The sequence below is a fragment of the Telmatherina bonti genome (genome assembly GCF_933228915.1).
Source record: "Telmatherina bonti genome assembly, chromosome: 7".
Taxonomy (NCBI): domain Eukaryota; kingdom Metazoa; phylum Chordata; class Actinopteri; order Atheriniformes; family Telmatherinidae; genus Telmatherina; species Telmatherina bonti.
The window spans coordinates 5761161-5785292 of NC_136625.1; the positions used below are offsets into that span (position 1 = coordinate 5761161).

At 43.9% G+C, this 24132-nt stretch overlaps 1 protein-coding gene across 1 annotated transcript; it reads right to left on the reverse strand.

Moving 5' to 3' along the window:
• Nucleotides 1-832: 832 nt before the first annotated feature.
• Nucleotides 833-23590, reverse strand: phb2a (prohibitin 2a). Its single transcript, XM_079244300.1, has 10 exons — nt 23556-23590; nt 21766-21895; nt 20433-20517; nt 17706-17785; nt 15565-15749; nt 6120-6249; nt 5899-6002; nt 5695-5772; nt 3166-3242; nt 833-972 (listed from the first exon to the last, which is right to left on the reverse strand). The coding sequence occupies exons 1-10, from the start codon at nt 23574-23576 to the stop codon at nt 954-956; spliced, it is 909 nt and encodes a 302-aa protein (XP_079100426.1). The 5' UTR covers nt 23577-23590; the 3' UTR covers nt 833-953.
• Nucleotides 23591-24132: the final 542 nt, after the last annotated feature.

The following is a 24132-nucleotide window of genomic DNA, read 5'->3' on the forward strand; positions in this document are numbered from 1 at the left end:
CCTGGAATCATTCACATCTGAGGAATCTCCACGTTCCACTGATGGATAACGTGTTTTGAAGGGAGACAGAATAAATACATATTTGTCACGTCCTGCTCACCACCGGGTTAATCTGATTTATTATGTTAAGCACTTCCTGCTGTTCTTTGCTCTGAAAAGTGCTACATAAACAGAACTTCATGGTTTTATATCTTGTCTAAAATAACTTCAGGAAAAAATCTGCAATGAAGTTGCAGTTTGTATAAAAACACGAGAAACAATCATCTTTTTACATGAATTCATATTTAATTTACCAAAATAAACCATCAGAAAGACACGGAGTAAATAAAAACATCCAGCTGACGTAGAGAAAAAAAACCCCAGAAATTTATTTCCCGTTAATTCAATCAGAGCTTCACGTTGAGACAAACAGAAAACACTTCAATTCCTCCAGAAGTGTGTGTGTGTGTGTGTGTGTGTTGTAGCAGACACACATCAGATGCTGTGACTAAACGTTTGAGGCTTTACTCAGTGAAACGCTGCAGCTGACCTGGTTCATGACCTCAGCCTCGTAACACAGAGCTCCGCCATGCTGGTCTGTTTCTGGTCCCAGTTTGTTTCCATCCTGTTACAGGAACTAATGAGCCTGGGGGGGGGGGGGGGCAACACTATGCTTTAACATCTAAACTAGCAGGTCTAAAACCATTCCTTCTGAGATGCTTCTGCACGTCGTCGAACGGTGATGTGGATCCATCACTCCACATTCAGTTCCACACCTGAGGAGGGAGTTTCTAATGTAAACTAGCAGGAAGGTGGTCTTCTGTGGAAAGCAGGTCGTCAGGCGGAGGAGCGACTCATGGACAACCTGAGGCGACCTCAGAGGTTCGCGACTGAACTGGAGGACAGAAACCTGATGTGGATCCTGATGCAGAAGCAGATTTGAAGGAGAGACGGCAGACCGGTGGAAAGACTTCTTACTTCAGCAACGACAAACTGAAAGAAAACGCAAAGTAAGACAGTTTAGATGCTGCGTTTCTGGATCCATGATCTCACCAGGGTCGCGATGAACTTAGCCCAACTTAGCTCAGTTTAGCTTGGCGCAGTTTAGCTTAGCCTGGTGCAGTTTAGCTTAGCTCGGCTTAGGTCAGCTTGGCTCGGTTTAACTTGGCTTAGCTCAGTTTGGCTCAGCTTGGCTTATTTAGCTCAGTTCAGCTTGGCTTAGCTTAGTTTGGCTTGGTTTAGCTTGGCTTAACTCAGTTTAGCTTAGCCTAGCTCAGTTTAGCACAGCTTGTCTTATCTTAGCTCAGTTTAGCTTGGCTTGGCTCAGTTTAGCGTAGCTTGGCTCAGTTTAGCTCAGCTTAGCTGAGCACAGTTTAGCTTGCCTTAGCTCAGTATCTTAGTTTGGCTTAGCCTAGTTTAGCTCAGTTTAGCTTAGCTCAGCTTGGCTTAACTCTGTTTAGCTTAGCATGGCTCAATTTAGCTCAGCTTGGCTTAATTTAGCTCAGTTTAGCTTGGCTTAGCTCAGTTTAGCTTAGCTTGGTTTAGCACAGTTTAGCTGAGTTTAGCTCAGCTTGGCTTAGTTTAGCTTGGCTTAGCTCAGTATCTTAGTTTGGCTTAGCCTAGTTTAGCTCAGTTTAGCTTAGCTTGGTTTAGCACAGTTTAGCTCAGCTTGGCTTAATTTAGCTTAGTTTAGCTTGGCTTTGCTCAGGTAGTTTAGCTTGGCTAAACTGAGCTCAGTTTAGCTTAGTTTGGCTTATCTTAATTTAGCTTAGTTAGGCTTAGCTGAGTTTAGCTTATCTTGGTTTAATTTAGCTTATCTTAGCAACTGGGAAACTTGTTCTTATTGTGGAAAATTTGAACATGAACAATTAAAACTTCCATATAAAAAACAAAAACAATAAATAAAATAAAAAACTACAAATCTTAGGACCAGGTCCACATGAGGGTTAAAGTCCTGGTCCAAGTTTTCTATGTTTGCCCGCTCCAACACTCCTGGTTGAAATGAAATGGATGCAACAACATTTATTTACTGATATTGAGGCAGTGTAGAGTTCTGGAGAAATGTTAACATGTAAAACCTGTAGGACTGCAGTCCTCGTGTGAAAGAACGGAGTATTCCTGCTTCACATTTCATCTTCATCTGCCATCTTTCTGACATGAATTTACAATTTGAACATTATTTTTGTGATTTAAACACACTTGGCTGAAGAATGAAAAAAAAAAAAGATGATATGGCTTGCTTTTTGTAAAAATGATCCATTGTCAATAACCTCTGAGGGTTGACGGCGGAAAGCTCAGTACTTCGGCTGGTTAGGGAGCAGGTGTAGCTGCTTTCTGGTTTTACTCAACATGACCCTGAGTTAATGCTTTAGCTTCATCATGATGGAGTAATCAGATTACTGCAACAATCTAATCTGTCATTCACGTCTGAAATGTAATAATCTGCATTTTTAATGTTTGGATTTATTTCGGAGGAGGTCCTCAGTGAAGTAACTAACGATGTTTTCCTGGATAAACCAAACTGGTTGTGTGACGGTTGGTGGTTTCCTGTTCTGGTTTGCCAGCGGGGAGTTCCTCAGGGCTCCATACTTGTACCCATATTATTCTGATCACAAATTAACGACCCAGATTATTCTGATCACAAATTAACGACACAGATTATTCTAATCACAAATTACAGATCCAGATTATACTAATTACAAATTAACGACCCAGATTATTCTAATTACAAATTAATAATTTACCACATGTTGCCAACCATCCCTACCCTGCTTTATGCAGATGATGCCATCTTCTTGCTGAAGCAAATTCAGAAAAACAAACTCCTGCGTCGACTTATATTGACGAGGAGCTCAGAAAGTCAAAACTTTATCAAATTAAAATGTTCTTTTTAAAAGGAGCGAAAGACTGTAGATGAATGTCAATATATGTCTCAACGTAATCTTTTCAACACATTACTGCCAGTAAATGCTGCTTTAACGCTTTTTGTTGCGCGATGTTTCAACATAAATGTTTAACTGGTCACAGACAGACATGGCTGGTTTAAAACCAGTTCAGTTTTCCTCTCATTACTCATTCATAGGTTAAAAATACAATCTTGTAAATTCTGGAAAACAAAAGTGGTGTTTGTGTTCAGGCAGCTTTGTTTCCTTCCTGCTGTGGCGTCTGCCGAGCGTGTGGACTCACTTGAAGCTGTCTTTGTCCTGCAGGTTGAGCACCAGGCTGTCAGCGTTCAGGTACACTTTGTTCTGGGACTGCGCCACCTGCAGATCAAACGGAAACACAGTGAGGAAATGCAGTGGAAGTCCACAGAGCACAAAGGGAATGTTGTCCCGGCCCAACACTGAGCCGATTCACCACTGAGACGTACGGCTCGCCGTCCATGCAGGACGCTACCAGAACGACCGGCCCCAATGACGCGAGGCCGAGGACAGAGAGCGGTTCTTATCACAGCATCAGCAAACTGCTGACGGCCCTGACGACACCGTTTACTCTGCCAAACAGACCCTCCATGTCTGTCCCAGAAACAACTTCATGATTTCCACCGAAATAAGAACAAATATCACAAATTTATTATAAAACAGCAAATAAAACAAGAGCCAACCGAACCAGATACTGATCAAGTTACTGATCAATAACCTGAAACCAATCAATAACCTGGAACTGATCAATAACCTGGAACAGATCAGATTACTGATGGAGACCCAGAACTGTTGTGATTATCTGTAAGGTTCTGATCGATCAATAATCACCAGTACTTCCTGTCTGTACTGGACTGCAATGGAAACCTGCTTTCATTTGAAGAATTTAGTGTCAAAATTAATGTAAACGACAAAAGTCTGCATAAAAATTTTTTAATGCCACACCTAAACAAATCCTTCCAGTGATATCTCATTTGCATCTAAATGGTTTAACCCCAAATCCTCTTTTCCTTTTGGTACAAGGATGGAACTTATTTCATTCCAAAGTAAGTAACCTCACAATCAGACAAATATTTAACAAAGAACTATTTCCATTTTCTTCATCCCAAAACTCATTCTCAGTTCTTTTTCTAAAAAAGACTCAAAATATCTGAGATCCTTATTCTTTAATCTTCCAATGGTACCAAAGGCCAAGGAGGTTCATCTTAAGATCATCAATGGAATTTATCCATCTGATTTCCTCAATAGACGTTTCGGCTTGGACTGTAATAATTGTATATTCTGTTTCAATCACACTGAAACTACAGATGACATTTTTTTTACTGCATCTTCATCAATGCATTTTTGGAGGATTTATTCCAATGGCTTTCTAAATTTCCGCCTGTTCTTGAGCTTCAGAAAAACAATGTTTTATATGGTTTTACTATAAGAAACAAAACTCACAATATATTAGTTAACTCCATTGTAATACTTGGAAAGTTTTTCATACATAAAAACAGATTTATGAAGTCCATTCACAGAATTTTTGCTTTTCACAAAGAATTGTACCAATATATTTCTTATCTAAGTTACGTGAAAGGGAAGAATGCTGTGAAAGTCGATACACTGATATGAATAAAAACCCTGAGCATTTTTTAAAAAATCTGCTGTTACTTATTCTTTAGTCTTTGTTCTTATTATACCATCGTTTGTACATCTCTCACATCCCTGTAGCTGAATCTGTACGTATGATATTTGGAAATGAAATAAAAAAAATAAAAAAAATCCTGTCTGCACTTCTTCTTCTTCTCTTTAAATCGAGTGGTTTCTTCTTCTTCTGTTTGCAGGTATTAGCTGGTCGCCTCCAGGAGGTCAAAAGGTCAGAAAACATGAAGATTGTTTCTGTGACGACTGATCATATGACTCGTTCTTGTTCTGCTGGCGCCATCTGGTGGAAACCTTCATCATCACCATCATCATCAGACAGACCAGACTTCACCAGAACCCGGCATGGACCTCTGAACCTCCATCAGAACCCGGAGTGGACCTCCATCTTATGGTCTGGACCTTTGTAACCCCAGCAGCTGGTAGAAGAACGGTTCTGATGGTTCTAGCGGTTCTGGTGCAGCAGGAGGAACTCTGACTACAGAGAACATCCATCCAGGTCACGAGGTCCGGTTTTCAGTCCCTTTGGATCCGAACCTGCTGCTCCGGCATGAAAGCTGAGATGAAGATGCTGAATTGATCCAAAAACATGACCTGATCAGGTTGATCAAACAGAGGAGAAACCTCCTGGGTTTACATTCAGAACCAGGTAGTGATCCAGACTGACGGGACCAGAACTGAACCCTTTTGATCCGGTCTGATGTCACACCGCCAGACCCGGCTTATCCCACACCCACAGATAGATGGATGGACAGATGGATGGATAGACGGATGGATGGATGGATGGATGGACGGACGGATGGATAGACGGATGGATGGATGGATGAACGGATGGATAGACGGATGGATGGATGAACGGATGGATAGATGAACGGATGGATAGACGGAAGGATGGATGGATGGACGGACGGAAGGATGGATGGATGAACGGATGGATGGACAGATGGATGGACGGACGGATGGATGGATGGATGGATGGACGGACGGACGGATGGAGAATTGGATTATCAGATAGATGGATAGACGGACAGATGTTTAAACGGACGGCTGATGAACGGAACATTGAACGGTGGATTGGAACATGCTCCCTTCTTGACCTAACGAGGGTCGTCCCGCCGCGGGACGCCACTCTCGGCTGCGTCCTGCTTACCGTCTTGGCGATGTTCTGCGCTGCCCGGATCTTCCTGAGTTTCAGGTAACCTGGGTTCTTGGTTACGGCCTCGCCCAGCTGTCACACACAGGAACACGATTCGTTACGCAGACACACAAGGCGACACGTTTCTCATGGTTACGCTGGAATCAGGTGGATGTTTATCAGCTCCATCAGGATTCCAGAAGATCTTCATCATCTCACCATCTTCGCTGCCTGAGCTTCTCCTTCAGCCTGGATGATCTTCTGCCTCTGCTCCTGTTTGGCCTTTTCTACGTAGAACTGAGCTCGCTGTGCCTCCTGCTGGGCTGCAGGAAAAACATCACAGGAATAACTAATCAGAAGGTTTGATCATTCATCGGGTTCCTCTGACTAAAACTAGATCTAGGACCGGATCGGTTCCAACAGACGTCCCGTCCACTCACCGACTTGTTTGGCCTCCACGGCGGCCGTGTACTCCCGGCTGAAGCTCAGGTCGGTGATCGCCACGTCGTCCAGGATGATGTTGAAGTCTTTGGCCCGCTCAAACAGTTCTCTGCGGATCAGTAGAGAAACCTGCAGAACCAGAACATTTCAGTCGGAATAACCTGCAGAACCAGAGCGTTTCAGTCGGAATAACCTGCAGAACCAGAGCGTTTCAGTCTGAAACCTGCAGAACCAGAACGTTTCAGTCGGAATAACCTGCAGAACCAGAACGTTTCAGTCGGAATAACCTGCAGAACCAGAGCGTTTCAGTCAGAATAACCTGCAGAACCAGAACGTTTCAGTCAGAATAACCTGCAGAACCAGAACGTTTCAGTCAAAAAAACCTGCAGAACCAGAACATTTCAGCCGTAATAACCTACAGAACCACAACATTTCAGCCGTAATAACCTACAGAACCACAACATTTCAGCCGTAATAACCTACAGAACCACAACATTTCAGCCGTAATAACCTACAGAACCACAACATTTCAGCCGTAATAACCTACAGAACCACAACATTTCAGTCAGAAACCTGCAGAACCAGAACATTTCACTTGGAATAACCTGCAGAACCAGAACATTTCAGTCAGAAACTTGCAGAACCAGAACATTTCAGTCAGAAACCTGAAGAACCAGAACATTTCAGTCGGAATAACCTGCAGAACCAGAACATTTCAGTCAGAACCCTGCAGAACCAGAACGTTTCAGTCAGAAAAACCCGCAGAACCAGAACGTTTCAGTCAGAAAAACCCGCAGAACCAGAACGTTTCAGTCAGAAAAACCCGCAGAACCAGAACGTTTCAGTCAGAAAAACCCGCAGAACCAGAACGTTTCAGTCAGAAAAACCCGCAGAACCAGAACGTTTCAGTCAGAAAAACCCGCAGAACCAGAACGTTTCAGTCAGAAAAACCCGCAGAACCAGAACGTTTCGGTCGGAAAAACCCGCAGAACCAGAACGTTTCGGTCGGAAAAACCCGCAGAACCAGAACGTTTCAGTCGGAAAAACCCGCAGAACCAGAACGTTTCAGTCGGAAAAACCCGCAGAACCAGAACGTTTCAGTCGGAAAAACCCGCAGAACCAGAACGTTTCAGTCGGAAAAACCCGCAGAACCAGAACGTTTCAGTCGGAAAAACCCGCAGAACCAGAACGTTTCAGTCAGAAAAACCCGCAGAACCAGAACGTTTCAGTCGGAAAAACCCGCAGAACCAGAACGTTTCAGTCGGAAAAACCCGCAGAACCAGAACGTTTCAGTCGGAAAAACCCGCAGAACCAGAACGTTTCAGTCGGAATAACCTGCAGAACCAGAACGTTTCAGTCGGAATAACCTGCAGAACCAGAACGTTTCAGTCGGAATAACCTGCAGAACCAGAACGTTTCAGTCGGAATAACCTGCAGAACCAGAACGTTTCAGTCGGAATAACCTGCAGAACCAGAGCGTTTCAGTCGGAATAACCTGCAGAACCAGAGCGTTTCAGTCGGAATAACCTGCAGAACCAGAACGTTTCAGTCGGAAAAACCTGCAGAACCAGAACGTTTCAGTCAGAATAACCTGCAGAACCAGAACGTTTCAGTCAGAATAACCTGCAGAACCAGAACGTTTCAGTCAGAATAACCTGCAGAACCAGAACGTTTCAGTCAGAATAACCTGCAGAACCAGAACGTTTCAGTCAGAATAACCTGCAGAACCAGAACGTTTCAGTCAGAATAACCTGCAGAACCAGAACGTTTCAGTCAGAATAACCTGCAGAACCAGAACGTTTCAGTCAAAAAAACCTGCAGAACCAGAACATTTCAGCCGTAATAACCTACAGAACCACAACATTTCAGTCAGAAACCTGCAGAACCAGAACATTTCACTTGGAATAACCTGCAGAACCAGAACATTTCAGTCAGAAACTTGCAGAACCAGAACATTTCAGTCAGAAACCTGAAGAACCAGAACATTTCAGTCGGAATAACCTGCAGAACCAGAACATTTCAGTCAGAACCCTGCAGAACCAGAACGTTTCAGTCAGAAAAACCTGCAGAACCAGAACGTTTCAGTCAGAAAAACCCGCAGAACCAGAACGTTTCAGTCGGAAAAACCCGCAGAACCAGAACGTTTCAGTCAGAAAAACCCGCAGAACCAGAACGTTTCAGTCAGAAAAACCTGCAGAACCAGAACGTTTCAGTCGGAATAACCTGCAGAACCAGAACGTTTCAGTCGGAATAACCTGCAGAACCAGAACGTTTCAGTCGGAATAACCTGCAGAACCAGAACGTTTCAGTCGGAATAACCTGCAGAACCAGAACGTTTCAGTCGGAATAACCTGCAGAACCAGAACGTTTCAGTCGGAATAACCTGCAGAACCAGAGCGTTTCAGTCGGAATAACCTGCAGAACCAGAGCGTTTCAGTCGGAATAACCTGCAGAACCAGAACGTTTCAGTCGGAAAAACCTGCAGAACCAGAACGTTTCAGTCAGAATAACCTGCAGAACCAGAACGTTTCAGTCAGAATAACCTGCAGAACCAGAACGTTTCAGTCAAAATAACCTGCAGAACCAGAACATTTCAGTCAGAATAACCTGCAGAACCAGAACGTTTCAGTCAGAATAACCTGCAGAACCAGAACGTTTCAGTCAGAATAACCTGCAGAACCAGAACGTTTCAGTCGGAATAACCTGCAGAACCAGAACATTTCAGTCGGAATAACCTGCAGAACCAGAACATTTCAGTCGGAATAACCTGCAGAACCAGAACATTTCAGTCTGAAACCTGCAGAACCAGAACATTTCAGTCGGAATAACCTGCAGAACCAAAACATTTCAGTCAGAAACTTGCAGAACCACAACATTTCAGTCAGAAACTTGCAGAACCACAACATTTCAGTCAGAAACTTGCAGAACCACAACATTTCAGTCAGAAACCTGCAGAACCAGAACATTTCAGTCAGAATAACCTGCAGAACCAGAACATTTCAGTCAGAAACTTGCAGAACCACAACATTTCAGTCAGAAACCTGCAGAACCAGAACATTTCAGTCTGAAACCTGCAGAACCAGAACATTTCAGTCTGAAACCTGCAGAACCAGAACATTTCAGTCAGAAAAACCTGCAGAACCAGAACGTTTCAGTCAGAATAACCTGCAGAACCAGAACGTTTCAGTCAGAATAACCTGCAGAACCAGAACGTTTCAGTCGGAATAACCTGCAGAACCAGAACATTTCAGTCGGAATAACCTGCAGAACCAGAGCGTTTCAGTCAGAATAACCTGCAGAACCAGAACGTTTCAGTCAGAATAACCTGCAGAACCAGAACATTTCAGTCAGAAACTTGCAGAACCACAACATTTCAGTCAGAAACCTGCAGAACCAGAACATTTCAGTCGGAATAACCTGCAGAACCAGAACATTTCAGTCGGAATAACCTGAAGAACCAGAACATTTCAGTCAGAAACTTGAAGAACCAAAAAATTTGAGTCAGAAACCTGCAGAACCAGAACATTTCAGTCGGAATAACCTGCAGAACCAGAACATTTCAGTCGGAATAACCTGCAGAACCAGAACATTTCAGTCAGAAACTTGCAGAACCACAACATTTCAGTCAGAAACCTGCAGAACCACAACATTTCAGTCGGAATAACCTGCAGAACCAGAACGTTTCAGTCAGAATAACCTGCAGAACCAGAACGTTTCAGTCAGAATAACCTGCAGAACCAGAACATTTCAGCCGTAATAACCTGCAGAACCAGAACATTTCAGTCAGAAACCTGAAGAACCAGAACATTTCAGTCAGAAACCTGAAGAACCAGAACATTTCAGTCTGAAACCTGCAGAACCAGAACATTTCAGTCGGAATAACCTGCAGAACCAGAACATTTCAGTCAGAATAACCTGCAGAACCAGAACGTTTCAGTCAGAATAACCTGCAGAACCAGAACATTTCAGCCGTAATAACCTGCAGAACCAGAACATTTCAGTCAGAAACCTGAAGAACCAGAACATTTCAGTCAGAAACCTGAAGAACCAGAACATTTCAGTCAGAAACCTGCAGAACCAGAACATTTCAGTCAGAACCCTACAGAACCAGAACATTTCAGTCAGAACCCTGCAGAACCAGAACATTTCAGTCAGAACCCTGCAGAACCAGAACATTTCAGTCGGACTGACCTGCAGAACCAGAACGTTTCAGTCAGAAAAACCTGCAGAACCAGAACGTTTCAGTCGGAATAACCTGCAGAACCAGAACGTTTCAGTCAGAATAACCTGCAGAACCAGAACATTTCAGTCAGAAACCTGCAGAACCAGAACATTTCAGTCTGAACCCTGCAGAACCAGAACATTTCAGTCTGAAACCTGCAGAACCAGAACATTTCAGTCAGAAAAACCTGCAGAACCAGAACGTTTCAGTCAGAAAAACCTGCAGAACCAGAACATTTCAGTCGGAATAACCTGCAGAACCAGAACATTTCAGTCGGAATAACCTGCAGAACCAGAACATTTCAGTCGGAATAACCTGCAGAACCAGAATGTTTCAGTCGGAATAACCTGCAGAACCAGAACATTTCAGCCGTAATAACCTGCAGAACCAGAACATTTCAGTCAGAAACCTGAAGAACCAGAACATTTCAGTCAGAAACCTGAAGAACCAGAACATTTCAGTCTGAAACCTGCAGAACCAGAACATTTCAATCAGAAACCTGAAGAACCAGAACATTTCAGTCAGAACCCTGCAGAACCAGAACATTTCAGTCGGAATAACCTGCAGAACCAGAACATTTCAGTCTGGAACACCTGCAGAACCAGAACATTTCAGTCAGAACCCTGCAGAACCAGAACATTTCAGTCAGAACCCTGCAGAACCAGAACATTTCTGTCAGAACCCTGCAGAACCAGAACATTTCAGTCAGAAGAACCCTGCAGAACCAGAACATTTCAGTCAGAAGAACCCTGCAGAACCAGAACATTTCAGTCGGAATAACCTGCAGAACCAGAACATTTCAGTCGGAATAACCTGCAGAACCAGAACGTTTCAGTCAGAATAACCTGCAGAACCAGAACATTTCAGTCAGAAACCTGAAGAACTAGAACATTTCAGTCAGAAACCTGAAGAACCAGAACGTTTCAGTCAGAACCCTGCAGAACCAGAACATTTCAGTCAGAAAAACCTGCAGAACCAGAACGTTTCAGTCAGAACAACCTGCAGAACCAGAACGTTTCAGTCAGAACAACCTGCAAAACCAGAACATTTCAGTCAGAAAAACCTGCAGAACCAGAACGTTTCAGTCAGAATAACCTGCAGAACCAGAACATTTCAGTCAGAACCCTACAGAACCAGAACATTTCAGTCAGAACCCTGCAGAACCAGAACATTTCAGTCAGAACCCTGCAGAACCAGAACATTTCAGTCGGACTGACCTGCAGAACCAGAACGTTTCAGTCAGAAAAACCTGCAGAACCAGAACGTTTCAGTCGGAATAACCTGCAGAACCAGAACGTTTCAGTCAGAATAACCTGCAGAACCAGAACATTTCAGTCAGAAACCTGCAGAACCAGAACATTTCAGTCTGAAACCTGCAGAACCAGAACATTTCAGTCTGAAACCTGCAGAACCAGAACATTTCAGTCAGAAAAACCTGCAGAACCAGAACGTTTCAGTCAGAAAAACCTGCAGAACCAGAACATTTCAGTCGGAATAACCTGCAGAACCAGAACATTTCAGTCGGAATAACCTGCAGAACCAGAACATTTCAGTCGGAATAACCTGCAGAACCAGAATGTTTCAGTCGGAATAACCTGCAGAACCAGAACATTTCAGCCGTAATAACCTGCAGAACCAGAACATTTCAGTCAGAAACCTGAAGAACCAGAACATTTCAGTCAGAAACCTGAAGAACCAGAACATTTCAGTCTGAAACCTGCAGAACCAGAACATTTCAATCAGAAACCTGAAGAACCAGAACATTTCAGTCAGAACCCTGCAGAACCAGAACATTTCAGTCGGAATAACCTGCAGAACCAGAACATTTCAGTCTGGAACACCTGCAGAACCAGAACATTTCAGTCAGAACCCTGCAGAACCAGAACATTTCAGTCAGAACCCTGCAGAACCAGAACATTTCTGTCAGAACCCTGCAGAACCAGAACATTTCAGTCAGAAGAACCCTGCAGAACCAGAACATTTCAGTCAGAAGAACCCTGCAGAACCAGAACATTTCAGTCGGAATAACCTGCAGAACCAGAACATTTCAGTCGGAATAACCTGCAGAACCAGAACGTTTCAGTCAGAATAACCTGCAGAACCAGAACATTTCAGTCAGAAACCTGAAGAACTAGAACATTTCAGTCAGAAACCTGAAGAACCAGAACGTTTCAGTCAGAACCCTGCAGAACCAGAACATTTCAGTCAGAAAAACCTGCAGAACCAGAACGTTTCAGTCAGAACAACCTGCAGAACCAGAACGTTTCAGTCAGAACAACCTGCAAAACCAGAACATTTCAGTCAGAAAAACCTGCAGAACCAGAACGTTTCAGTCAGAATAACCTGCAGAACCAGAACATTTTAGTCGGAATAACCTGCAGAACCAGAACATTTCAGTCGGAATAACCTGAAGAACCAGAACATTTCAGTCGGAATAACCTGAGGTACCAGAACATTTCAGTCAGAAACCTGCAGAACCAGAACATTTCAGTCGGAATAACCTGCAGAACCAGAACGTTTCAGTCAGAACCCTGCAGAACCAGAACGTTTCAGTCAGAATAACCTGCAGAACCAGAACGTTTCAGTCAGAACAACCTGCAGAACCAGAACGTTTCAGTCAGAACAACCTGCAAAACCAGAACATTTCAGTCAGAAAAACCTGCAGAACCAGAACGTTTCAGTCAGAATAACCTGCAGAACCAGAACATTTCAGTCGGAATAACCTGCAGAACCAGAACATTTCAGTCGGAAACCTGAGGAACCAGAACATTTCAGTCAGAAACCTGAAGAACCAGAAAATTTCAGTCGTAATAACCTCCAGAACATTTCAGTCTGAAACCTGCAGAACCAGAACATTTCAGTCGGAATAACCTGCAGAACCAGAACATTTCAGTCAGAAACTTGCAGAAACACAACATTTCAGTCAGAAACCTGAAGAACCAGAACATTTCAGTCAGAACCCTGCAGAACCAGAACATTTCAGTCAGAACCCTGCAGAACCAGAACATTTCAGTCGGAACCCTGCAGAACCAGAACATTTCAGTCGGAATAACCTGCAGAATCAGAACATTTAAGTCGGAATAACCTGCAGAACCAGAACATTTCAGTCAGAACCCTGCAGAACCAGAACATTTCAGTCGGAATAACCTGCAGAACCAGAACATTTCAGTCAGAAAAACCTGCAGAACCAGAACATTTCAGTCAGAAACCTGAAGAACCAGAACATTTCAGTCAGAAACCTGCAGAACCAGAACATTTCAGTCAGAAACCTGCAGAACCAGAACATTTCAGTCAGAAACCTGCAGAACCAGAACATTTCAGTCGGAATAACCTGCAGAACCAGAACATTTCAGTCAGAACCCTGCAGAACCAGAACATTTCAGTCAGAAGAACCCTGCAGAACCAGAACATTTCAGTCAGAATATCCTGCAGAACCAGAACATTTCAGTCGGAATAACCTGCAGAACCAGAACATTTCAGTCGGAATAACCTGCAGAACCAGAACATTTCAGTCAGAACCCTGCAGAACCAGAACATTTCAGTCAGAAGAACCCTGCAGAACCAGAACATTTCAGTCGGAATATCCTGCAGAACCAGAACATTTCAGTCGGAATAACCTGCAGAACCAGAACATTTCAGTCAGAAACCTGCAGAACCAGAACATTTCAGTCAGAAACCTGGAGAACCAGAACATTTCAGTTAGAAACCTGCAGAACCAGAACATTTCAGTCGGAATAACCTGCAGAACCAGAACATTTCAGTCAGAACCCTGCAGAACCAGAACATTTCAGTCAGAATAACCCTGCAGAACCAGAACATTTCAGTCAGAATAACCTGCAGAACCAGAACATTTCAGTCAGAATAACCTGCAGAACTAGAACATTTCAGTCAGAATAACCTGCAGAACCAGAACATTTCAGTCGGAATAACCTGCAGAACCAGAACATTTCAGTCGGAATAACCTGCAGAACCAGAACATTTCAGTCAGAAAAACCTGCAGAACCAGAACATTTCAGTCAGAAACCTGAAGAACCAGAACATTTCAGTCAGAAACCTGCAGAACCAGAACATTTCAGTCAGAAACCTGCAGAACCAGAACATTTCAGTCTGAAACCTGCAGAACCAGAACATTTCAGTCGGAATAACCTGCAGAACCAGAACATTTCAGTCAGAACCCTGCAGAACCAGAACATTTCAGTCAGAAGAACCCTGCAGAACCAGAACATTTCAGTCAGAATATCCTGCAGAACCAGAACATTTCAGTCGGAATAACCTGCAGAACCAGAACATTTCAGTCGGAATAACCTGCAGAACCAGAACATTTCAGTCAGAAGAACCCTGCAGAACCAGAACATTTCAGTCGGAATATCCTGCAGAACCAGAACATTTCAGTCGGAATAACCTGCAGAACCAGAACATTTCAGTCAGAAACCTGCAGAACCAGAACATTTCAGTCAGAAACCTGGAGAACCAGAACATTTCAGTTAGAAACCTGCAGAACCAGAACATTTCAGTCGGAATAACCTGCAGAACCAGAACATTTCAGTCAGAACCCTGCAGAACCAGAACATTTCAGTCAGAAGAACCCTGCAGAACCAGAACATTTCAGTCAGAATAACCTGCAGAACCAGAACATTTCAGTCAGAATAACCTGCAGAACTAGAACATTTCAGTCAGAATAACCTGCAGAACCAGAACATTTCAGTCGGAATAACCTGCAGAACCAGAACATTTCAGTCGGAATAACCTGCAGAACCAGAACATTTCTGTCAGAACCCTGCAGAACCAGAACATTTCAGTCAGAATATCCTGCAGAACCAGAACATTTCAGTCAGAAGAACCCTGCAGAACCAGAACATTTCAGTTAGAATATCCTGCAGAACCAGAACATTTCAGTCAGAAGAACCCTGCAGAACCAGAACATTTCAGTCAGAATATCCTGCAGAACCAGAACATTTCAGTCAGAAGAACCCTGCAGAACCAGAACATTTCAGTCAGAATATCCTGCAGAACCAGAACATTTCAGTCAGAAGAACCCTGCAGAACCAGAACATTTCAGTCAGAATATCCTGCAGAACCAGAACATTTCAGTCAGAAGAACCCTGCAGAACCAGAACATTTCAGTCAGAATATCCTGCAGAACCAGAACATTTCAGTCAGAATATCCTGCAGAACCAGAACATTTCAGTCAGAAAGGTTCAGTTTACAGCATGCCGGTTTACCTGTGCTCTCTGCGTGATGAGCTGCGAGGCGTTGAATTTCGCCACTACGCTCTTCAGCACCTCGTTGACGATGGACGGCAGCACGCGCTCGTCATAGTCTTGTCCCAGCTGCTGGTAGAGGACGGGCAGGTTGGACGCCAGAGGCCGGGACAGAACTCGCAGCGTCAGGTTCACCATCTGGAGGTCTGAGACAGACCAGAGACAAGACTGTCAGGGTCTGGACTGAGGAAGACTCGAGACCACACGTACGCATTTCATTACCGGTTTTTTTGGGGGGTTTTTTTTTTTTGGTAATATTTAGGTTTTTCGCACTTTTAGTGACATGACGTTTGTTACGTCTCGTTTCTGACTCCATTAACGGCATCGTGACGTTTGTTACGTCTCGTTTCTGACTCCATTACCGGCATCGTGACGTTTGTTACGTCTCGTTTCTGACTCCATTAACGGCATCGTGACGTTTGTTACGTCTTGTTTCTGACTCCATTAACGGCATCGTGACGTTTGTTACGTCTCGTTTCTGACTACTTTGACGGCATTGTGATGTTTGTTACGTCTTGTTTCTGACTCCATTAACGGCATCGTGACGTTTGTTACGTCTCGTTTCTGACTACTTTGACGGCATTTTGACGTTTGTTACGTCATGTTTCTGACTCCATTAACGGCATCGTGACGTTTGTTACGTCTCGTTTCTGACTACTTTGACGGCATTTTGACGTTTGTTACGTCATGTTTCTGACTACTTTGATGGCATCGTGACGTTTGTTACGTCTCGTTTCTGACTACTTTGACGGCATTGTGACGTTTGTTACGTCATGTTTCTGACTACTTTGATGGCATCGTGACGTTTGTTACGTCTCGTTTCTGACTACTTTGACGGCATTGTGACGTTTGTTACGTCATGTTTATGACTACTTTGATGGCATCGTGACGTTTGTTACGTCTCGTTTCTGACTCTATTGACGGTATCGTTACGTTTGTTACGTCTCGTTTCTGACTATTGATGGCATCGTGACGTTTGTTACGTCTCGTTTCTGACTATTGATGGCATCGTGACGTTTGTTACGTCTCGTTTCTGACTACTTTGACGGCATTGTGACGTTTGTTACGTCATGTTTATGACTACTTTGATGGCATCGTGACGTTTGTTACGTCTCGTTTCTGACTCTATTGACGGTATCGTTACGTTTGTTACGTCTCGTTTCTGACTATTGATGGCATCGTGACGTTTGTTACGTCTCGTTTCTGACTATTGATGGCATCGTGACGTTTGTTACGTCTCGTTTCTGACTACTTTGACGGCATTGTGACGTTTGTTACGTCATGTTTATGACTACTTTGATGGCATCGTGACGTTTGTTACGTCTCGTTTCTGACTCTATTGACGGTATCGTTACGTTTGTTACGTCTCGTTTCTGACTATTGATGGCATCGTGACGTTTGTTACGTCTCGTTTCTGACTATTGATGGCATCGGGACGTTTGTTACGTCATGTTTCTGAGTATATTGACGGCATCGTGACGATTGTTACGTCTCTTCTCTGACTCTATTGACGGCATCGTTATGTTTGTTACGTCTCGTTTCTGACTCTATTGATGGCATCGTGATGTTTGTTACGTCTCGTTTCTGACTCTATTGACGGCATTGTGACGTTTGTTACGTCTCGTTCTGACTATTGATGGCATCATGACGTTTGTTACGTCTCGTTTCTGACTGTTGACGGCATTGTGACGTTTGTTACGTCTCGTTTCTGACTGTTGACGGCACTGTGACGTTTGTTACGTCTCGTTTCTGACTGTTGACGGCATTGTGACATTTGTTACGTCTCGTTTCTGACTATTGATGGCATCGTGATGTTTCTTATGTCTTGTTTATGGAGCTGCATGATGCTGCAGCAGAGTTTTGCTTCGCACACTGACGGCGGGACATGCCACACCACGGCTGACATCAGAGGACGAGACGAACACACACATAAGTGGCTGGAGAGAGCTCAGTGTCCAGGTAGGATGAGGAAGATGCTGGATTAGAGCATCATGAAGTGGATTTCCCCAGTGAAGGAACTCTGACTGGGATCAGAACGACTGCAGCGAATGCTAAACCCATGCATGTCCAACGTGTCCATTAGGCTGTTTCTGGACTCTGACCTTTGCTTCCCGTCAGGGAGGAGATCTTCCTGGGTCGAGCCCGGATGTCGTAGATGATCGGGTACTGGAACCAGGGGATTCTGATGGAGACAAAATTCAGACGTTTAAACAGAGACATTAAAAAAAAAACAACTGCCTGACGGTAACAAATGAGGGAAAATCCGACAGGTAGACGTCTACAAGCTCTCAATGAACATTTAAATGATCCGACAATTCTCCATCTGTCCGTTAAATACCTTTTATTTCACACTGGCTGCTTTGTTCCAAGTAGAAAACCGTTTAACACACCTGGTCTAAATCCAGGTAATCTTACCTGGCTGAATCTAGACATGAAGTGGAGCTGAGCTCATCTCAGGAACGTATTACTGCAGGCTGAATGCACGCAGTTATTTATTGCAGCATTTATTTCATAAATCATACTTATTACTGCCCCTTAGAGAAAAGCTGGGAGTTTTAAGACTGCAGGGAACGTCCGTTGTTTAACATCTGCACAGAAACCAGCTGCAGACAGACTGAATCACCTAGGGCTGGGCGATATGACCTTTTAGTAATATCCCGATATTTTTATGGCATGTCACGATATACGATATATATCTCGATATTTATGTTAGCCTTGAATTAATACTTTGGTGCATACAATCACATCAGTAAGATGATTTTGTGTCTCCATTAAAACATAATTATTCATACTGCATTAAGATATGCTGATTTTAAACATTCATGCCAAAAGGATGAAATTGTACCGAAGCAAACTGATTAAAACCGTTTATTGAACAGTTAAAGCAGTGGCAGAAACATGTCATTTTAAAACAAAATAAAGTGACTTTGCATGATGTAATAAATGCAACGTATGAAAATAGGTGCTCTAGGGGGGACTTTTCAAATGATGAACTATTATAAGGCTTTGCTTTATGGATACGTTTTTGAGTTGTCGTGTTTTTTTTTTTATCGCAGAGTTTAGCGTAGAAATCAGTCTTATAATCCAGGCAGAATGTCCTCGTATCGTCTCCAATAAACGGCTTCAGACAGCTTTTAATTCAGGGTTTGATTCCCACTCCTTTCTGTACTTTCTAGAGACATGAGGAGCTAGATAAATATGCTTGTGTCACACACAGTGGATGAGGTGAGTAAGTGACAGAGTCTGTGAATGTAATCAAATAGAATGAATTATTTTTGCGTGACGTGAAAAACTTTGTAATTTACGTCCCACTCTGTAATCCAGAGCGGGATCAGTGGTGGATTTGGCTGTTCATTGTGACTGTAGGTGGAGTCGTGCAGGTGTCCTCTCTGCTCCTCTGACTGGCTGCAGCTGCAGCCGGAGCGACTGAGTGCTTTAGGACGGGGAGAGACTCTCCTTCTGACAATAACTTTACAATATGCGCTTTAAAGTCAGTCGCCAAAACACCAGGAAAGTCTCCAATAACTCCTGTAAAAGTCGCTAGATTTGTCGCTTTTCACAAAAAAAGTCGCCAGATTTAGCGAGAAAGTCGCCAAGTTGGCAACAGTGGCTCCACGCCGCCTCTCATGACGTAGCACGTAGCTCACGTTATGTACGTAAACAGGTGCGCTTGCTTTAACTCTCTGTGCAAAGCGGTGCAGAGTCGAGGAGGAGGGAGGAAACCCCGCCCACAGCTAAAAACACCTGCGTGACAACAGGATACTCCAATATGACGAATATAGACATTTTCTATATCGCACAGGGGACTAGCCACCATATCTCCAGTATATTCGATATATGGCCCAGCCCTAATCACTTCCCCGTAAACCAGACGTTGCTGGTCGTGTGCACCAGCTTCACATTTCCGCTCTGACAGAACCTGGACTGCAGCTTCCTTCAGTCCAAAGCACCGTCTGTCTCCGCCCGGCCGTAGCTGCCCTCCTCCTCTCCTCATCATCACCGAGTTCTGACCGACTCTCAGGTGTTCACACCACAAACTGCTCGTTGTTGTGCTCATGCAGCTGAAATATCTCCATCATCACTGCGTGTTGGACGGATCAGCGGGTAGTGAGCTTGTTGCTGCGACTCGTCTGCGGTTTCTCACATGCCTACAGCAGGCGGAGGAAGAAGTAGTTCCATCCTGGAACTTTATTTCTATAACTGTTGGTATGTTGGGAGGAACAGGTATTTGGTATTGATCTGCGTATTGAGCCTCTTCTCAGATAAGTATGTCGATCGATGTGTCAACCCGTCGGTTCTGTAACACTTCATACCTCACCGGGTGATGCGGCCCAATCAGAACCCTGCCGAACCTCCTGCTTAGACACTCCGGCATTGTGTGCAGTTGTCTCATTTTCAGGTTTTAGTCGTGCACTTCTGGAATGTGATGTTTTGGTAAGAAGCCGGTGTGTTCGGTGTCCATCTACAGCGTAAACAGCCGGAGGCGTCGCAACCCGACTCAGACTTACATTAGCTCCCTCCATCCTGCCGGTAAAACTGCCGGAGCGCACATGGATTTAACATTTATCCACCCCATCCATGTCATTCTGCAGTCCAGCTGAAGTCCAACCTGCAGCTGGATGTCTCAACCTGAAATCCGATTGGTTATTAATGCGAGAGGAAACTGGGTTCCTGTGACACCGCTGGTAGACCAACTCAGCCTGATGGTCGTCCACAGTGCTGCATGTTAACGTGTTAAATGGCATTTTGACCTTTTTCTCGGTGCAGGAAGTTTGCAGCATGGTGCTGGAAGACTTTAATCTCGTTGCCGTGGTAACAGAAAGGCCTACCTGAAGTGGAGTCCCTCGGCAAGCACCGTGTCCATCTGCATCCCTCCGATCCTGCTGAAGATGATGGCTCGATGACCTCCTTCAACTGAGGACGACATGGTCACAGAGTCAAGAAGACAAACAAATCCAACCCTCTTCATCCTCTCCTCCTCCTCCTCCTACTTCTTCTTCAACTGAAATGAGTCTAAAGATGGACAGACCGACGTAAAGTTTGATCCCTCTCCCGCCTTGGTTATGAACGTAATTTGGTCTGTTTTCAAGGAGCTCTGCTAACCGTCTCGACGCAGGGAAAGGAGCAATACCACCGGAAACCACACGGGGCAGTGCTGAGTTGTTCAGTTGATGCGCAACTAGAGAAAGGAACAAACCAGAGAGGAACAAGAGGAACAGGAAGAAGATGATGCAGAAAGCATCTGAAGAAGCTGAGAACCGGAGTCAGAACATGGAGGTGACCTCTGAACTCTGCACTGCCACCTAGTGGATGAACTGACTTAACCATGGCAACGTAAAAGATGGGTGGAAGTGTGAAGATGGAGACGTAGGACATTGGAAATGTTCTTTATCTCCTGAAAATCAGCTGAGAAATAAATTAACTCGGTATTTCAATAAAGAAATTGATCATTTAATCAGATTTAACGGCTTGTGACCGGATCAGCAGATCTAAGATCAACTAAGGCCACACATCATGTAGCAGAGCGGTGCAGCTCGCAGAAGTTCGTCTTTGCCGTTGTTTGTCTGACCTGCAATAATTTATGACTTTATTCCGAAATATCAGGAGATCTGGCAGGAAACTGGAAAGTTCTGTGGAGAACCAACTGGTTATCTACATCCAGTTTTGTCACAATAAAAGCTTTTTAACGCAGATTTTCTCTGACTGGTTTAGTCTCAGATTGATTCGTTTATTATTCTAACTGCTCTACAAAGCAAACAAAGTTTCTGCAGGATGAATCTGATCTAATCTCACCGTGCGTCTTCATGTTCTTAGAGATTCGTGTCATGCACATTTTTGTACAATGAGATGAAATAATAACTGTGAAGAGCCAAATCTTTTGGTTTGCTGTTGGAAACAAGATGCTAAAATATCAGTTTGTCATCACTGCATCCAGCAAAAACTGCAGATTATCTTTAGCTATTATAAAAATATGAACTTATGGGTGGAAATATTCCACCACCAACCAGTCAGTCTGAGCTGTGAGGTTATCTACAGAAGCTTACAGTAAAACTGATCCTGAAAGAGGAAGACCAGGATGAAGAAAACAGCAGAGAAGCAGCTGCTGTTCTGGATCTGTTGCAGACAGGATAAAACCTAACAAGTTTAAATTCAAGACATCACCTGTGTACGTGGCCTCCTTCACTCCGTAAGCCAGAGCTCCGGCTCCGATCAGCAGTTTGAGGCCGATTCCTGCACCCCGAGGTCCGGACGACATCCTGCTGGCGATCTGCCGCAGCTGCTGCAGGAAACCCTGAAACAGCATCACAACCTCATCACTGACAAACTCTCTGCAGGCTGGGAGGACAGAAAGTCATTCTGCTCCGAGCGGCTCCAACACACCGGGATGAAGGCCGACACCGCGCTACAGGCCGCGCAGATAAAACTCGTTTAACAAGCTACATTTTTTTCAGGAGAAGAGGAACAACACCTCACGGTTATCCGTCTACCTCACCGCGGAACCTCGCCGTTATCCGTCTACCTCACCGCGGAACCTCGCCGTTATCCGTCTACCTCACCGCGGAACCTCGCCGTTATCCGTCTACCTCACCGCGGAACCTCGCCGTTATCCGTCTACCTCACCGCGGAACCTCGCCGTTATCCGTCTACCTCACCGCGGAACCTCGCAGTTATCCGTCTACCTCACCGCGGAACCTCGCAGTTATCCGTCTACCTCACCGTGGAACCTCGCAGTTATCCGTCTACCTCACCGCGGAACCTCGCAGTTATCCGTCTACCTCACCGTGGAACCTCACAGTTATCCGTCTACCTCACCGTGGAACCTCACAGTTATCCGTCTACCTCACCGTGGAACCTCGCAGTTATCAGTCTACCTCACTTTGGGATGTTTGCCTAACCATGGAACGCCAAGCGCCCTCCAGCTCCGGAAGAGACCTGGTGGCAGACCACCTGCCACCATGTCCCTACCGACCACCATGATGATGAATGTGGCATCAGCTTATTTAACCCCTGGTGCAAGGCCGGCACCGCTCGCTTCTGTTTTGTTGAACCATTTTCTGGAAACGATGCAGCGAACGAGCCTTTAGTTGACCCTGGAGAGACCGGGTCTGACTAGAACAGGGCTGTAGCTCAGTTACCAATCTTCTTATAGACTAGGCCAGACGCTGCGTCTCACATCCACAGAGAGATGTAATGATGAACATCAAGGATCAAACCTAAAGCGCCAGATTTACCAGCTTTAATCCATCATTAACATGTTTTTTAGTCCAAACAGGCAATATGATAAATTAAAGATGTGCGGTGCATATTGATCAGCATGTACAGGTCTCAGGAGATGTCTGAAATCAAGCCTAAAATAAATCTTCAGGGTTGAGTTTTTAAACAGAAAATCTACTTTTATTCATTAATTTTCTAAAACGCTAAACTTTAGTGTGAATAACCCAAAACACAGCTGTCACTTGGAGAGATCTGCTTCTCACATATAACACAGACAAATGATCCATTTATTTTATTTTATCCGTTCATTAAACTCCTGGCTGTCCCTTTTTATTAAAGAAATAAAACTGGAAATAATTATTAATGTTTATTAATTCAACATGAAGTAAATAAAACTGTGGAAATGTGCAAAAACCTCCTAATTCACGTGATTTTTAACCGTAAAGTCTAAACAACCGTGGAGGAACTCCTGGTAAAGCCTTTAAATTGTTAAATACATAAAAACAAACCTGTTTTTTACGTTATTAATCTTTTTCATCCAGCTGATCTCAGGTGAGCAAAAGCTAAAGCTAACTTACATCACCTGGACTCACGTGCAAACATCAAAGCTATTACATTTCCGGGTGTCACGAGACAACGTGCAAAGAGTGGGAAACATCAGCGCGGTTCTGCCGAACTGCGGACGGGAAAGTCCAAAAGTTGGTTTAACTGTGAGTTTAGAAGGAAAACACGCTTACTCCGGGCTCCTTGTTCGCCATGCCGTCCTCTCTGCCTGTTAGAAAACAAGAGAAGAAGACGAACCAAGGTCACGGGGAATTACGTACTTCCGTTGCGCGGGGCATCATGGGAAATGTAGGATTAAAGCAAGTCTTCATTTTTCTACTTTTATCGGAAAAATACGAACATTTTGTGCTATTTGGAGTTAGTAATTAGAGGCAAATAATGGAATACAAATACACTATTATGATAAACAGACTGTTATGAATAATAACAGGAATTTATAGACAAATATTTTAATCCTTTTTGATGAACCTCTTAATTTATTCCTCATTTTTCCTTCCATTCCTTCCAATCGTGTCACTTCATAAAACTGTCCAAAACTGTTAACCTAGTCTTTATGTCTTTATCTCTGACTTTCTAAGAATCCTTTAAAATTGTCTTGATTAATAGTTTTCCAGCTTTTTGGAAATCTTGTTGAACATTTTTACGCTTTTACCTTCAGTTTCATCCAGTCTTTGTAACCAACCATTATTCAAGCATAAAAAGAAAAGAATAAATAATACAACATCCCACAGAAATCGTAAATCCCACTTC